At 37.7% G+C, this 18857-nt stretch overlaps 1 protein-coding gene across 1 annotated transcript; it reads left to right on the forward strand.

Annotated features, from left to right (window-relative positions):
• The first annotated feature begins 2758 nt into the window (after positions 1–2758).
• LOC122065718 (putative F-box/LRR-repeat protein At5g54820) lies at positions 2759–5718 on the forward strand. Its single transcript, XM_042629546.1, has 3 exons — positions 2759–4154; positions 4877–5050; positions 5154–5718. The coding sequence occupies exons 1-3, from the start codon at positions 3231–3233 to the stop codon at positions 5454–5456; spliced, it is 1401 nt and encodes a 466-aa protein (XP_042485480.1). The 5' UTR covers positions 2759–3230; the 3' UTR covers positions 5457–5718.
• The last annotated feature ends 13139 nt before the right edge of the window (positions 5719–18857 follow it).

Below are 18857 nucleotides of genomic sequence, written 5' to 3' on the forward strand. Positions count from 1 at the left end.
TAACAGGAAAAAAAAAAAATACAGCACCAGCTAGGTCCAACCCGGCCCAACCTTGAGCCCTGTAGGATTGGGCTTGAGTGTGAACCTGATAGGGTTGGGTTGGGCCTGGGTTGACTTTAGGGGACTTGGGGCCTGGTTGGAATTTTAAGAAACCCGGCCCAACCTGGCATTGTTTCACCCCTAGATAATACAAACAATTTAACAGGGGTGGGAATTTAATTGGGTTAATTTACGTTTTTAACCTTATTTTGAGTCAAAAATTTGTTTAGCTGACTTTAAATAGTCAATTCAAAAACCAATAATAACCATCATTGATAAAAATAAAGTGCCTATACCATGGGCAGTTGATGTCATGTTGCAACTTCAATTTGACATCAATAGCGTTGTCATTCAGACACTTCACGAGATTTATAGCGATACGAATGTTTTGTTTGTTTCAAATATTGGCAATTATATAAAAATCAGATCAATCAGAGTTCTAGGGGAAAGATTCCATTTCAAAAGTCATCATTGGACAAAAGAATTTTTGTTATGGAACCTAAAATTGAAAAAAATTGTAGATATCAACCACCAAATTCTGAAAGGGGGAGCCCATAACATTGAAATCAGATCAATTGGAGTCCCATGGAAAAAAAATTATGTTTCTACGGCCTTAATTGGCCGATAAGAGTATGTGACCAGAACCTGGAAATTTAAAAATTCTAAGAACTACCTAATTTTGAAGGGGGGGATCCAAATATCCGATGACATTGAAATTATGTTAATTGGAGTTCCACAGGAAAATATTTTGTTTCGAGGGTCATCATTGGCCCATAAGAAATTTTTGAAGGGAATCGTAGAAATCTAGTGAAGAACATTTATTAGTAGAAGTAATAGTATTATAATACTTAGGGGTATAAATGGGCCGGGTTGAGCTAGGTTTCTAAGGTCTTTCAACGCAACTTAGGCCCAACCTAGCCCTAATAGACCTTGATTGGGCTGGCCTTAGCCCAACCTAGCCCATTCCAGTATTGTTAGTTACTTGGTTGCTTTATCTTGATGCATTGCAAAGGGCAGACCAAGGTTTTCGTTTTCCTATCTGTAGGTCAGGTTTGGTTTTTCTTCTTTGTTAAGAAAGGATCGAGAAAGAAAACTAAACAATGAATTGTGATGAGATAGATGGAGTATAGAGGTGTTCATATTAGCTGTCATCAGGTAGTGGAAGATTAAAAAGTGATAGAAGTGACATATATACAACTTATAACAACTATCTATATTTAATTATAATAAACTTATATTATTATATGTAGATTGTGGAAAACGAAAGACTTTTCGCAAACCTTATTCTGTAATTCACTGAAGTACACATTTATAACTAATAAGATACATATATTATGATATACTTATGATGTAGGGTTGGGTTGGGTTTTGTTGGGTTGAGACTTTAACCTAGGCCCAGCCAGCCTAGTCCGGCCTTGGACATGAAATTCTCAACCCCAGCCCACCCTACGGGCTGAAATCTCAACCCAGGTTGTGTTTGAGCTGGGGGCTTTTTTGACACCCCAATAATACCGATGGACATAATAGTATGGTGGAGAGAATCAAAAGGAAAAATAAAATAAAATAATACATTTTGTATGAAAACTTGCACAAATTGCAATAAATATAGCTTTATGTGTTAAATACTGCACAAAAATATATGAAAATTTTAAGGGATTTTAAAGTTGAGAAAAAGCTGACATATAAAAAATAAAATTGGAAATGAAATATAGCTCTTTTTTATCTATCCTATTCTATGGGAGTATAGGGGGAAGATAAGTGAGGACCACGAGGCTGAAACCCAAGACGTACTAGTAGGATAGGTTTTTCCGCAGCACTCACTACCAACTACGCTAGGTAATTGTCCATGGATATACACATACATCTAGCTTCTACATAACGAATATTACCTGCTCTATGGCGAACGAATATTGGAAGTACACTTGTATAAAATTGAAGTACATGAAACATAATAAATTCATTTATGATTAATGTTACTAATATAATCATTGAAGTTTGATGACACCATCTATCTTTTATTAGTGACTTGGAGTTACTGGCATTGGGATTTTCTTTGCGGCATTGATTTGTCGATCATGAACTTCATGAGATCTCTAAGTGGTGCTTACACATGTTGAAAGATATTCTAAGTAATTTTTTTCGTGAAAAGAGGATCCTCAGACAAATCAAACATCTAAACTACTCATCAATAAAATTAAAAATTTAATTCTTAGAAAGAATTATTTTTTTTAATCCGATATTATTGAGGCCATAATCATCTTAGATGTTTAGATACATAACTGAAGTCATGAAAATCTAAGATCATTTTACTTAATCTAAGGATATGATCATAAACCCACTCAGCTAATCGTTATCTCAAAAACAAAGATACAATGTAGCCCTTGTGTTTTTGCTCTTTTTTCTATTTTCAGATAAGCACAACACGGTTTCTGTAGTCTGAAAGCATTTATTTATTTTCCTAATTGGTTACACATCTGTCAATATTTCAGACAACAGAAAACATTATAGAGGATAAACCTCATGGAAATCTAGTAAAAGATAGGAAGTACCCATTTAATAAGGTACAGAGTTTCCGTTACTGAGATAAATACATAGACACAATAGAAATGTGTAACAGCTAAGTACAAGCACATACCCAGTAGTTGCCCTATATAAAAGGGAATAATTGGACATATATGTATCCATTCTTAGAGAGTGGATCAAGTTCACATATGAGAATATATGAGAATGACCTTGGTCTTGGTCCGTGGATTTAGAATCAATTTTTTTCTCTTCATTTAATAGATTTTAAATCCACGGACCAAGAACGTCCAAGAACATTCTCGTACATGAACCTGCTCCGTTCACCCATTCTTACATGTCCAAAAACCATTCTATTAGATGCTCAAACCCACCTGCAACTACTTGTAAGTTCCATCAAAATTTCCCTAGTCCTCCTCATTTTTCCTATATATGTGTGTAATCATCTTTACATGTCCAAAAATCATTCTCTTAGATGCTTCAACCCACCTGCAACTCCTCGTATTCCATCAACAAAATTTCCCTTGTCGTCCTCAATTTTCCTATGTGTGTATCCATCTTTACATGTCCAAAAACCTTTCTTTTAGATGGTTAAACCCACCTGCAACTCCTTGTAAGTTCCATCAACAATTCCCTTGTCATCCTCATTTTTCCTCTCCTCGATCATAGCCATGTCCAGAAAATTGGATCTATTTGATTTACTTCCCGAAACCATTCTATTCCTCATAGTGTCATATCTTCCATTCAAGGATGCAGCCAAGACATCCATACTCTCCAAGAGATGGAGATACATATGGCACGCCACCACAAATATCGAGTTCATTGAGAGCTTCTTCAGGAGGCCACATATGCTTCATGGTGGTGGAAGAGAGAGTCAGAAGAGGGCTTTCATCAACTACGTTGGAAAATGGATGATGCAGTACCAAGAACCCAAGGTAGATAGGTTCCGATTATCGTTCTCTTGCCCTAATGAGTTTCATATAGACATTGAACAGTGGATTAGGGTAGTTGTAAATAGGAATGTTGAGGAACTAGATCTCAGCTTCTATTGGTTTGGATGGGAAGGAAGGTTTCCACCTTATCATGCAACTTTGTTCGATCTACCCTCTTGTTTGTATGAACATGGAACACTCCAGTCATTGATCTTAGCTGCTTGCAATCTCAATGATTCAATGATAAAAAACTTTAGCTCATTGAAGAACCTCTCACTTGAGTGCATCAGACTAAAGGAAACATTTTTTGTGAATATGCTTCCAAATTGTCCATCACTTGAAAGCCTGAGTCTCAAGAGGTGTGTTGGTCTCAATGAAATGAACTTGGAGGAAAGAACAGCTATGAAGCTGAGAAAATTGTGTATATGTCATTGTTCTCCCCTTAGAAGCACGATCAAAATCTCCACACCAAGTCTTAGATTTTTCAAGTATTCTGGTTCAATCCAAAGCTTACTACTACAACACTTGACAAGCATTGAGGAGGCTGATATTGATTTTGGGTATGCATATGTACGCACGGATGAGTTTCGATACCTCCTTTATATCATTCTTTGGCATCTTCATCTTGCAAAGTGCTTAATTGTCTGCTCTTATGTGCCTCAGGTATACTTCCTAAACCACCTTCTATTGAGGAGGCCATTATTTTTATTTTTATTTTTTTGTTGTTAAGTAATGGAACTACATTGTATTAGTTGACTTTAGATGATTACAACCTAGTGGTCTATATATGGAGAGCCTAGATAGGAATCCACATGATTAATTGGAAACTTTATCTGATAAGGAGATCTAATAGGAGGAGCTACTTTAGAATACAAACTCTACGAGATGATAGGGTTTGTTATCATATAGAACTCTAGTGAGCTAGGAGTCTTGATAGGAAGTAGAGATTAATAACCAATGGGACTCTTACAAGATAGGAGAAGATAGGCCAGCATAGGTGGTGATAGTGTCTGAGGCAGAGTGGAACTTAAACTCTTGCTGATATTGGTTTATCTATAATTTTGCTTTGTGGTTTGTTGAATGGTTGCTCTTGTTTTATTTGTAAGCTTCTTCAGTGGTCTGTGTTGTGGGTTTGGCCATGCCCTTCACATTTTTCTTGTTTCCTTTTAATAATTAGATTATCTCTATTTTAATTTACAGAATATTTTCTTTTTACCCTTTGAAAGCATCCAAATATGAAGCTTGCCTTAAAATAAAAAAAAATTGAAGATTTTGTAAGATCTAAAATTCTAATGGAGAGTACATTATGTTGTAAATTAAGGTTGCTATGCATTGGTTGTTTGTGCTAGTTAATTCTTGTATCTCACTCCTTTTATGTTCAAAAGGTTCTTCACAATAGGTTACTGGATTTTATTCCACCTCCTGTACCCCTTGAAGCTAGGCATTTGATCATGAAGGTTGGATTGCAAGAAAGAGAATTACCTGGGATCTTGGCATTGCTTATGTATTGCCCCAAGTTAAACACTCTAACAATTAAAATGGGACATGTGAAATTCAGAGTGAGTACCTTAAGAAAAGATCAAAGATCAATAAATTAAAGTAATTTCATTTTGAGGCCATTTCCACATTGTTTGAAAATTTACCACAATATCTGTGTTTCAGGATGATGGTGACCCTTCTGTTGAGTTTGATTTTAAAGCATTTTGTAGAGAACGTGAAGTGGGTTTTCAATGCTTGAGAGAAAATTTAAAGGTGATAGAGGTAGATCTCTATCAAGGGATGAAATCTGAACAAGAACTACTGGGGTATCTACTAAAAGAAGCTCAAGTCCTGGAAAGGATAACTATAACTACCTGTAAGGAAATGGATCCTGATGATGCATATCCTGATTTGTACTTTCGAAATGCTCTAAGGGTTCGAGATTTTGAGAAAGCTTCTCATAACCTGTTGGTTTCAATCCTCTAAAGTGAAAATTAAGCTACATCTTCAAAATGCTGAAATGATGATGAGTGAGAGATGAGGGATTCTATTTTGTTAGGACAGTGTCTGGACCCTTTCCCTTGGTTCTCTGTTTTTGTTTGTCTTCCCTAATAGTAGTTTGTTGTTGCCGTTGTTGTCAGTATATGTGCTTCTCCATTCTCATCTCATCATCAGTAAGTTTGTGTGTTTGTATTGTGTATACATTCAAGTGTTTCTTTGAATTTTAGTTTTAATATCTTCTTTTCGAGTCTCTACCCTTTCAATTGTGCAATTGCTTCTGCATTTTAATTGAAGATTGAAGATTCATTTGTTAAGTTTCACATCAACAATATAGACACACGCCAGCTATGTCTAGGCATAGACACACGCCAGCTATGTCTAGGCATAGACACACACACAAGCGGGTGGCCTTCTTTTCTCCATATATTGACTAATTTTATGTCGGACAAAGTTATCTTTCACCTTTACCATCGCTATACAGACGATGCAAACATATTTCGCAACGGTTTGTTATAACCGATTCTATATAAATAAGTACCCTTTTTTTTCCCGTTAAATGGTCATTTGTATTAAATGGAAAGAAAGGAAACGAAAAAGAACTATACAGAAAATATGGGAAAAAATTATCCCCGTAAGAAAACGCATCACTAAAAAAGCAAGCTTAAACCGTTACCTATAAATAACAATAAATAAGTAAAGTTAGCTTACATTATGGCAGTAAAATAAAACCATTACCTATTGAGACAATCAGTGGAAGTTTGGTGCTATAGAAACACTGTGTTATTGTTTTCCCTATGTATGATATACTATATACAACAACAACAACAACAACAACAACAACAGCAAGAAGTTGGGATAAGGTTATGGTTTCTCAATAATTAATGTGTTTTGTTGGTTTTCTATATTCTGCTCATAATTAAAATTTTTTTGGCCAACTATGGCCCTTGGAACGAAATCTTTTTCGTGGAACTCCGATTGACCTAATTTCAATATCACAAGATTTTCCTTCCAAAATTAAGAGACTGAGAAATAAGATTTTACAAGTTCCCCTCACAAATTTAATGTAAATGATGAACCTCAAAATAAAATCTTTTCCCCTAAAAAAAATTCTGATTAGCCTGATTTCAATATCATTTAATCCCCATTTTCAAAATTAGGTGATTTGAGACCTAGGATTTTTCAATTTTTCGGAATATATACCTGTATTCATCATCCTTTGAACAGCCTACTTGTTGGCTGACTCAGTTGCAATCGCCGCCCTTAGCCTAAGTGCTACCAACAACAGGTACCATATGGTCAGAATCTTATTGCATGAGATCCATCAATGAATTGAAGAGGGGCAACGTATGAAAGGAAAGGAAAAAAAAAAAAAAAAAAAAAAAATATATATATATATATATATATTTATATTTATATATAACTTTTCCTTTAGAATCGTTTTCGCCAAAGAAGTAGTGTTACCACAGTAGTAAGGAAGGGATGGTTTTGTCTCTCTTGGGTGTGGAATCGTTGATGAAGGGATGGGTTGTACGTTGAAGGCTCGGATTCAGGAGACTATTCAGAAAGTCTTGGGGAGTTAGGAATCAGAAAACGAACCCATGAGACCAACATCAACAGCCCAACGTCCTGAAGAGTCCCCTGGATCCAAGACTACAACAACCCCTAGCTTCCCCTTAAACTTCATGCTTCAACTCTGTAATCTATAGCACCACCACCTATTGATGAGATTAGAACTGCTACAGAATTAAGAAGGAAAAGAGTACGAGTTCCCCACCGTCGGAACCCGTCCCTTTTCCTCCTTTATATGGTTGCGGGAATAAAAGCTATCTCTAAACTCCCCGGCCCGGAAAACTCTCTCTCTCTCTCTCTGGGGTTCATGCATGAGCTTATAAAAGCTTACGAGAGAAATTTAACATCAGACGTAACAGACGACGACGTTTGATAGAAAGTTGGCAGGACTTTGTTTCTAGATAACGGTTGATATTTTAGGTATCGGTATCGGTGGTTCTCTGCCGAAACCGATTTGGTAACAATATGGATTTTAGGTATTGGTATCGGTTTAACTCCTCTCTCTCTCTTATTACCCCCTCCCAAAAAAAAATCCCCTCTCTCTCTCTCTCTCTCTCTCTCTCTCTCTCTCTCTCTCTCTCTTATAAAAGCTTAGCTAATAAATGTAATAACAACCACACATAAGTCATATCGACTGTGGATCAGGTTCTCGTACGAGAGCCATTCTTGTACAGTCTGATCCACAGAGATGAAATCCACCTCAGAGTTAGTTTGTCTTTTGATAGATTCTATCTTTGTGGATCAGATATGTACAAGAATCATTTTTGTACGAAGACCTGATCTGTTCTCACATATGATAGACTACCTAAGAAACTGTTACACCTCTTTTGTCCAATACCAATTTTTTTTTTTATTTTCGATCTTTGATTTCTTACCAATTTTCTATTAGTTTTTATCGGTTAAATTCTGGAGTTATTTCGATTTGCTATTACGATTTTCATATCAAGAGGCCCAAGTTAACTTCTTACCTGGAGAGAAGGGAAAAAAAAAAGTGCCTGCACTAGTGCACTTGTGACAATTCTAGACACAAGTGGTCTATGCCCGTGCTTTAATGTGTCTATCTTTCTTTCCTGTAAGTGATAAATGTGTCATTTCATGGGGAGGAGGAGAGATAAAAATAGAGGAGCGTTGGCATATGCTGATGACACTAACCAAGTTCAAGTCGAAATAGCTGGCTCAATTCCGAGTCAGGTTGCCTAGCATTGTGAGTGCTTCAAGACAACCAAAAAAAAAAACATTTTGCTTAAACTTTAATTGGGTATAATTTGTAGGGTTTTTGGGATTAATTCCGACAAATTCTAATTCAGATCTTTGATTCCAAAGTTTAAAATATAGACCTGAATTGCTAGGGGCTGATTTGATTTTTGATTCCTAGTTATACCGCTGGTCAAATTGGCAGACTTGAATCAGAATCGACCGCAATTGAACTTGATTCTTGCCCTAATGAAACAAACAATTTTAGGGTATTAAGGACAATTTTAGCAACGTACACCTGCATCTTTGTGCGTGTTTCAAACCCAGATATCAACTTATGTGGTTGGACGTATTATTTTCTCTTTAAAGGAGAATGTCTCTCATTCACAAGTAATTACTTCATGATAGGGGATCTCATCGAAGCTTCAACTAGAGGGTTTCTCTTCAGGTAGTCTCCAGTCTTTTAGATATTTGGGCCACTATTCCATCCCTCTCTATTTTTGGCTCAGGCCTTCAAATGAAATAGCTGTTTTTTGGGTCAATATTGCATATAGGGCAATGATTAAAAAACTTTGTTCTACAGAATTGTAAACTGGATAACTATACTCTGTCCTCTATTATATAAGTTTGGATTTCTTTTTCTCATAAAACAAAAAGGACTGTATTTGCTAGTTTTCTTAAATTTGAGGGTTGATTCTAGGACTTTTGGTACTGATTCCAGTTAATTTCGATCCAATCTAGTTGTCAATTGGTTGGTTTGATTTGTTTTTTTTATCCAGTTGAACGAATTTCAATCTATTATCAAGTCAAATCGAAATTAAATCACAAATTGAACTCGGATTTTTTATATAATTTTTAAATTAAGAAGAAAGTTTTCCTTCATTTCTCATGAAAGGAAGGTCTACTCCCAATTTATGAATGGCCAAAACTACCTCTTACTATTCCCCAATACCCTATAAACACCATCTGAAGCATTCTCCCTTGACTTGTGAGATGACCACAAGATTGACCCCTCTGTTAGAAATTGGGGTATTCAATGACCACAATGCCCCTCTTGGGGTGAAAAAAAAAAAGAATATGGATAACTTCCCATCTATCTTTCATGATTCTGAAAAAGATGTGACTGAGCTTGAGCGTAAGAAGGTAGGTGTGAAATCAACAGACACTATGCTAGGGCATTCATACCCAATTTATGCTATTATGTTATATGAGCTAGCTATTAGGATTAGCTTTAGGCATGTTGATTTAGCAATATTTTTTATATTAAACCTTTTCATCTTATGAATGATTTTAACAAATATAGATTTTACATGAATCTGTTACAACATCATATATTGAGATCTTGAAGAAATCCAGTTTACTATCATAAGATATATTTTACCCGTAAATGTCTGTTACATGACAACTTATTGGTTCTTAGATTTCAGTGAACAAGCTTTTCTTGGTCTTTGAGTTACCAATACTTGATCCATGATTCCCAAGGTACATCAAAAGATTTTCACCATTGAGGCAGCCAAGGGCATTGGTAATTTCAGTGGACAAGTTATTCATATTAGGAAGAAAGAACCCTACTTGATAGCGTGTAGCCAAGATATAACGGATGCGAAAAGACTAGACTGCCCCGTGCTCACGGCTGCAAGCGTTGGTGTTTGCACGTGCTATCGGATGGTGTTCTCTCGTTGCCCTTCATATTTGTATCATCAATCCATATTCCCATGTGGTAACATGTTTTAGGTCGACAATGAGTTGTACAGACACCAGCTTGGTCTGGTGGTTTGTACGTGTCAGTTTTGAGTCCTTTTCCCACATTACCAACCCCACCCCTGACCATAGTTATCAATTCGGCCGAATAATTCGCGAATTATTCGGCCGAACCGAATTTTTCCGAATTTTATCAAAAATTCGGACCGAATCCGAATTAAAAATAAAATTCTTTAAAATTCACGACTTTTTCCAAAATGAATATAAATCGCGAATAATTCGGACCGAATCCGAATTAAACCGAATTATTCGGTCCATTTAAACATTATTTTTTAAAAAAAAACCAAAAATAAAAATAAAAAAATAAAAAAAACAATTAAAAAAAAAAAAAACTCCAATAAGATTTTTTGACCGCTTTTTTGACCGAATCCTTAAATTAATCGTCCGAATTATTCCGAATAATTCTTCGTCCGAATAATTCCCGAATCCGAATTTGCTAACTATGCCCCTGACCACCGCTTTGGAACACCATCCTATTGTCCTATGGGCCCTCTTTAAGGAAAGAAAAAACAGATGAGTCGTATAACAAACAAGAACAAGCCAGCTGTCTTAATTGGTAAATAGATTCAGTTGCCACCAGCATTATGGGTATCAATATTGGTGTTCATATCGGTCTCGGCTGATATCAATATGAATCATATTATATGGAGCATAAATTCAAAATTGGCCAATTTTTGGCTGATGCCACCAATCTGTATTGGTATCGGTCTTCAACGATATCGATACCTATTGACCCGCTACATCAATAAAGTAGAGATAGTTGAAACCATACTTGTTATAGTTAGGTCATAAGATCTCTTTTTATTTTTATTTTTATTTATTTATTTATTTATTTTAAGAATGAAAATGTGAATTCCAAACATAATCGCAACTAAAAATTAAGAACAAATTCAAGATCGACATGTCTCCAAGGAAGACGACTTGATTTTGTGGGAGAGATGGGGGTCAATGAGAGGACTCTTTTTTCTTTAAGAATGAACTCTGCATCTTTACAATGAGAATGAGGTTGCATACCAAAAGTACATAAATACTAATCCAACTCTGGAGTGGCTTGTTTTCTTGGTAGACTTTGAAATAAAGTCTTAAATTGTACAATGTAATCCTTAAAGCTATGTTTGGTTACAAGAAAAATTTAGAGAGAATGAAAATGAAATTTTTAAACTTATATTAAAAGAGAAATGTTTGTAATCATCACATCATGTGATTCTATGTGATTGTATGAATTACTTAAAATGTTTACCATATTTAGTAATGATTTAATTTAATTTTACATTTTATAGAAATAATTTTGATTGCCAAATAAAATGAAATTTAATAACTAAATATGAAAAGAATTAGAGTTATGATACCATCATTGACTCATGATATGCAGGAAATAAATAATTACAAAAGTTTCTCTTTTAAGTATAAAATTTTTTCTTCCACTTTTATTTGATTTCTCACTTTCCACCTGAAAAGTGACAATTCTATATGAAACAATTAGTTACCCCATTAATTAGCATCTGAAAAGACAATCGAATTAAACCCACAAATAATATATATATGAAACCTAACCAACTTATTTGTTATTTTTAGATAGCCGCCCAAGTTCTCATACAAGAATCATTCTCATACGATCTTGATCCACATACAGACAAAAAAAAAAAAAAACCGCCTATGGTTGACTCTATGTGTGTGGATTAGATGTTACAAGAACGTAATCCACACGTATTTTTAAGAGGCTTCGTCACAATCATCTCTCTTTGGGGAAATGTGGATGAAATTAGAGCCGCTACAGAATCAAGAAGAAAAATGGATGGATTCAGATGACCGACGGGAACCCAAATCTGCCCATTTTGTGTTCGTGATTCGGTTGCAGAAATAAAACGCGTAGCTTTCCTCCCCTCCGTTCGTCACAACCGTAATTGTTTCATCGCTCTTCAGTGAAATTGTGAGATTAGAACTGCTACAGAATAAAGAACCAATGAAGATCGATACAGAAGATGGAGAGCTTGAGCTACTACTAACCTATCAGGACAGTTAGCGTCCCACTTGAACTCAACCTCTAGAGTCATACTCACACTCAACAACCTCTCCTACAGTGTAGGCATTTTCAATGAGCGCAAACTCTAGAGACTGACTTGCAGTCCAAGACTACCTCATGAGACAGTAGAATTGGAATAAGACTCTCATATGTGATAATAGACTTTCAGTCCATTACTTACATATGTTAACAGAGTCCTACCCTATTACTATTAGAGTTTGAGTCTCCCACATATGATCATAGAGTTTGTCTATAACTCAATAACTGTAATCTCTATATAAGAGCACCATTGTATACTCATTAAATTTAATGTCAATATACTACTTCAATATGATATCAAGAGCATCATAAGCTCCACTGAGCACCTCCCTCATCACCACGCACTCCTCTCTATCTCCCACAGCCCACAACCTCTCTCTCTTCCCTTTCAAAAAATAAAATAAAATAAAACAAAGAGACCAACGTCCCTTCTCCATCTCCCACTTCCCTTTTATTTCGCAACAGCCCACGTTCTCTCCCTCTTCCCTTTCAAACACACAAGAAAAAAAAAAGAAAAAGAAAAAAGCAAGCCCAAAACCCTAACCTATGTTTCTCCCATTTTCCCCTCAAATACATTTTCTATACTCCAATCCCTAATGATCGAACCACCTCCTCCCTCTTCTACCATGGACAAACCATCCCCACCTCCCACATCCCTCTCTGGTGCTCATTATATGATATCTCTAAAGCTCACATCTAAGAACTATGTTTATTAGTCCACACAGATTGTAACTTATCTCACTGGCCAATGCCTATTCGACTATATCACCGGTGACTATCGTTGCCCTTAAGACCCTATCAAAGCCAAGGTATGGCGTGAACGAGACGCTTCTATTATGAGCCTTCTCATCGCCGCTCTCTTTGAAGGGGCCTTTTCATTAGCATTCGGACGGACCACTAGCAAAGAGATCTGGGATGCACTCCATGCTGCATTCAGTTCTCTGTCTATAACCAGGATTCTGTCTCTCAACGTCACCCTTCAAAATCTGGTTCACAAACCAAATAAGACCATTATTCAGTTTCTCCATTGAGCCAAGTATCTCTCCGATGAGCTAGCAGCTGCAGGGAAGCCCCTCCCACAGGAGGACTTTAACATCCACATCTTTCAGGCCCTACGCACTGAATATCAAGTACTTGCTTCCATTATGATGGCACAAAAGGAGCCTATCTCCTACACTGACATACATGGTCTCCTTATGAGTCATGATAACCTTCTCCACTCACGTCTTCCCATTGTTAATCCTGCCATCGATGCATTAGCCAATGTCACTAACCAAGGCCGTCGTCCTCCTTCCACTGGTGGTCATGGTACAAGCTCCTCCCGAGGCCGTGGTCGTGGCCATGTTAGTGCATTTGGTCGCTCTAATGCATTCGTGCACAATCCATGCACAATTTTTGGATGCACTAATCATCAGACAAACATTTGCTACTACTGTCCACAGGGACTACCAGAGCCGTAATTCTACCTACCCCTCCCCATCCCTACAATCAGCCACCACTTCAACCCAATGCCTACCATACTACACCCTTTCCTAATCGTCAACCCCCTACCATCGCACCCCCACTCCATCACCCCACACCTCGACAGTCCTTCACCACCTCTTGGATCCCTAATAATGGAGTCACCTACCATTCCACCCTTGGCTTAACCCAATTCTCCACCTATGATCCATATACAGGTAATAACCAACTCGTGGTTGATAATGGTAAGGGTCTTCCTATATCTCACATAGGCACTGCTTCCATCTCTTTTCCCTCTCGTTCATTTTCTCTTTCTAATGTTTTACATGTTCCCAATCTCATTTGTTCTTTATTATCTGTTCAATAGTTTTGCCTTGACAATAATGTTTACTTTGAGTTTCACTCTTCTTTTTACTCTGTGAAGGATCTGAAGACTAAGCAAACCCTCTTCATTGGACACAGTAAGAATGGTCTCTATTCCATTTCAGCGTCACCTTATGCCAATCTGGCCTCTGCCTCATCTTTCAATGGCTGGCATCATCGTTTAGGGCACCCTTATGAACGTGTGTTTTGTCTTATGTTACCTGGTCATCAGCTCATGAAGTCTCCTTCTTCATGTTCTACTTGCCAAATGGGCAAAACTAGTAGATTGTCACTACATGAAACTAGTTCTCATAGTTCCTCCCCTTTGGATTTGGTTTTTAGTGATGTATGGGGCCCCCACCCCATAGTTTCTTCAACTAGGAATCTTTATGTTGTTATATTTGTTGATGACCACACTAAATATATTTGATTTACTATTTTAAAGTTGAAGTCTAATGTTTACTCTGTTTTTCGTATTTTTTAGGCCTTGGTGAAATGTCAGTTCTCATGCTCCATCAAGGCCATTCAAACTGATTGGGGAGGAGAATTCTGTACTCTCCCATCTTACTTTGCCAAGTTTGGCATCCAACACAGGTTATCTTGCCCTCATACTCATGAGTAACAGGGAACAGTTGAACACAGTTCAGACACATTACTGAAACTAGGATTACCCTACTATCCCATGCAGTTGTTTCCCATGCTTACTGGGATTATGCTTTCAAAACCGCGGTCTTTCTCATCAACCGCATGCCCTCCTCTGTCACAGGTAACAATTCCCCCCATCAGTTAGTTACAGGAAAATCTTTGGACTACTCTTTTCTAAAAATCTTTGGATTCCTTTGTTATCCATGGCTCCGTCCTTACAATCATCACAAGGTTGAACCCCATTCTGCCTCATCTGTTTTCTTAGGATACAACCCTTTCCATCATGGTTATCATTTTATGGATCTCATCACCCATCATATTTACATTTCTCGCCACGTCAGATTGACGAATCTACTTTTTCATTTCACACTGCACCATCATCATCCTCAGCCCAACCCCCTCCTACTACCCCTCTCCTGTGGGGCATTGCACGTAACATACCTACCCCTCAACCTCACCCTACCTCTCCCCCTACCCTCCCAAACCCACCCATCCCTCTTCTTGCCACCCCATAACCACCCCTACCCGAACCACCCTCTCTCATATCCCCTCCTTTCTCACCTCACCCAACCCTAGCTAGCCCTAACCCTGACTCCTCTACCACCCCACCCCACTGCACTAGAACCCTACACGATCTCTATGTCGATCCCCTGACCCTCTCTACCACCACCTCACCTGACCCGGCTAAACCTACATGCTAAACCTCATTGGCGATTTGCTATGTCTGATGAATTTAATACTTTATTACGTAATGGTACTTGGTCTCTTGTGCCTTACAGGGAAATTATGAATTTTGTTGGCTACAAGTGGTTGTATTGCATCAAACAGAAGACAGATGGCTCCCTTGAACAATATAAGACCCATTTAGTTGCTAAAGGATTTCATCAACAACCTGTTCTTGACTACCATTAGACCTTTAGCCCTGTTATCAAACCTACTATCATATGGACGGTCCTCTCCTTGGCCATATCTAATGGATGGGATGTTCATTAGCTTGATGCTCAGAATGCGTTTCTGCATGGTATTCTATCTGAGGAAGTCTACATCACTCAACAACTAAATGCAGAGCTCAGGTTTTCGATCATCCCAAACTGACACATCACTGTTTATCTATATGCAGAGCTCTGTTGTCATCATGGTTTTAAGTATCTCCGATACCGATACGATACCCTCCGATACGTATCTTCAATTTAGTCGGCCGATACGATACACACCGATACGATACATTGAATTTTTTAAATCATTTCGTATCGATATATATCCTACAATACATACCGATATGCATCAATACACCACTAATACACATCGATAAGATACGACATGCCTCGATACGACTCTATGAAAAATATAAAATTGAGGTAAAATGTACGTTTTGGTATGTATTGGTACGTATCGGTGAGTATCGGTATGTATCGATCGGTACGTATCGGTATATATCAGCACGTATCGGTGAGTATCGATATATATATCGGTACGTATCGGTGAGTATAGATACGTATCGGTGCTACGGTCATATAATGGCTAATATGGGTAATTTTTCAGAAAAAAATGATTTTTTGAAGGGTTTTTGTTCTAAAGTTGTTGTCAGCCATATTTTTCCCTAACTAAAGTGGAAATCAAGGTTGGGAACAAGGATTTTACATTTATGGGACAACTACAGACCTTGAATTCTTAGTACGATGCCCTCAATTTAGTGTTTATACATAATACATGTTATCAATAGCTTTTTTTAATAAATTCTTTATGCAAAAGTGTTTAAAAAAATGTTTTCTATCCATTTATGTGTGTATCTTTAGCGTATCTTAGTGTATCTCCGATACGATACGATACCCTCCGATACGTATCTTAATTTTGGCCGACCGATACCGATACTTTAATCCTTGGTTGTCATATATGTCCTTGTCTACATAGATGACATCTTGGTTATAGGGAACCAACCAACTCATGTTCAAACTCTCCTTCATCAGCTTGCTTCAGAATTCTCTATCAAGGATCTTGATCGTCTCAACTTTTTTCTTGGTATTGAAGCCCTATATCAGTCTAATGGTGTCCTCCTCTCTCAACACCGGTACATAATTGATCTCCTATAGAGGGCTGGCATGACTGACTGTAAGCCTGTCACTGCCCCCATGGCCACCACCTTTGTAGCATCTTCCACAGGAGGTGTCCTTCTTTCTGACCCCACCAGGTATCGCTCCATTGTCAGTGCTCTCCAATCATCACCCTCACCAGACCTGATGTGGCTTATTCAGTGAATCGTGTCTTCCAATTCATGCATGCCCCCTCCGAAAACCATTGGATACTAGTCAAATGGATTATATGTTATCTCCAAGGTACCAAGGATCATGGGTTATTCATCTCCAAAACTAGTTCCCTCCAATTACAAGCATTCTCCGATGCTGACTGGGCTGGTGACAGTGCGGATAGAAGATCCATAGGTGTCTATGCCATCTATATGGGTTTTAATCTGATCTCGTGTGCCTCCAAGAAGTAGAAGACAGTTGCACGCTCCTCCACCGAGTCTAAGTACAAAGCAGTGGCTGATGCCTGCGCTGAACTCATTTGGCTTCGCTCTCTCTTTGAGGAATTAAGGATCCCTGTTCCCATTACACCCATTTTTTGGTGTGACAACATTCGGGTTACTTACCTTTCAGTTAATCTAGTCTTTCATGCTCATACCAAGCATGTTGAAATTGACTTCTACTTCGTTCGGGATGAAGTCGCATCCAAGGACCTTCAGGTGCAGTTCATTTCAACACATGACAAGATAGCCGATATCCTTACGAAAGCTCTCAGCTCTACACGGTTCTCCTTTTTGCAGGACAAGCTGTGGATTCGACCATTCAAATCCCCACCTTGAGGGGGTGTATCAGGACAATTAGCATCCCACTCAAACTCAACCTCTAGAGTCATACTCACACTCAACAACCTCTCCTACATTATAGACATTTTCAGTAAGCACAAACTCTAGAGACTGACTTGCAGTCCAAGACTACCTCATGAGACAGCAGAATTGGAATAGGACTCACACATGTGATAATAGACTTTCAGTCCATTACTCGCATATGTTAACAGAGTCCTATGCTATTACTATTAGAGTTTGAGTCTCCTACATATGGTCATAGAATTTGTCTATAACTCAATAACTGTAATTTCTATATAAGAGCACCATTGTACACTCATTAAAGTTAATGCCAATATACTACTTCAACATAACCCAATATATAGCAACAGGCTTTAATTATTGGATCGAAAGTTAATATGTTGATGAGAACTCTGAAGTGTTAGTGATGGGCATAAATTTTGCAGGAGGTTTGAGAATTCTAATTAATTAAGGTGGATATATAATCATCGTTTGGTTTGCTACCTTAAATTTATAGGAATTGAGGAAGAAGGAGCTACAAGACAACTAGTGAAGCTTTGAAGTCATGATTAGTGTGCGCCGCATGCCTGGGAAGTTTTGGATGATAAGGGTATGGTTGCATTCAGCTGATGAAGTTGTTCAGTCATGACTTAGGAGTATGTGCTGCCTGCCTTGGGAAGTTTTGTATCGTGAGGGTGTGGTTGTATTCATTCTCACTTTGCCCATAAACTAACAGTTATATCATCACTTAACAGGGAAGACTAACAGGATGGGTGCAGTTGTCATTTTTCAAAGCTAGAGGGATTGTTCATATCATTTTTTAAAGTGCGGGAGAGTGCGTTGATTTGAGGGTAAAGTTCAATGGGTGGCAGTGTAATTTTATAAGCACTATTTTATCCATTGGTCCTTCAATCTTCAAATATTATTCTGATTTTTTTAGTAAAAAGTTGGGACAAAGTTCTCTTCCAGAGTGGCCCTCATGTTGTAGACATAGGCGGCATGCAATGACCACCATACCCTTCCTAAGTGCACCCTTGTGTTTGAGCGCATTGGCTACTCCTAAACAGAGAACTCTTGCCCTAAAAAATAACATGTAATATGGAGCACATGAATGGATGGATGGATGGATGGAATGAGATGGATGCATATGAGACCATGGGGTCAGAATCGCTCAGATTGGATCAGTTGGACCAGTCCAAAATTTTGACTGATCCAATATCTCTCCATTGGAATGATCTAAGGAATAAAAAAATAAATAAATAAAACCAATATTTTTTCTAGACAACTGGGTTCGATTCGTCGGATCCCAAATGAAACCAATCAAATCAAATATCGGTTTAGACCGATCCCAAATTTTAAAACATGCATGGATTGAATGTTGCAAAAACATTTTCTGCCGTGAGTACAGTGATGCAGAGGTCATTTTCAAAGTTTCAGTCCTACAAGTTTTATTCACATTCTAAGATTC

Source organism: Macadamia integrifolia, unplaced genomic scaffold (assembly GCF_013358625.1).
Source record: "Macadamia integrifolia cultivar HAES 741 unplaced genomic scaffold, SCU_Mint_v3 scaffold2105, whole genome shotgun sequence".
Lineage (NCBI taxonomy): Eukaryota > Viridiplantae > Streptophyta > Magnoliopsida > Proteales > Proteaceae > Macadamia > Macadamia integrifolia.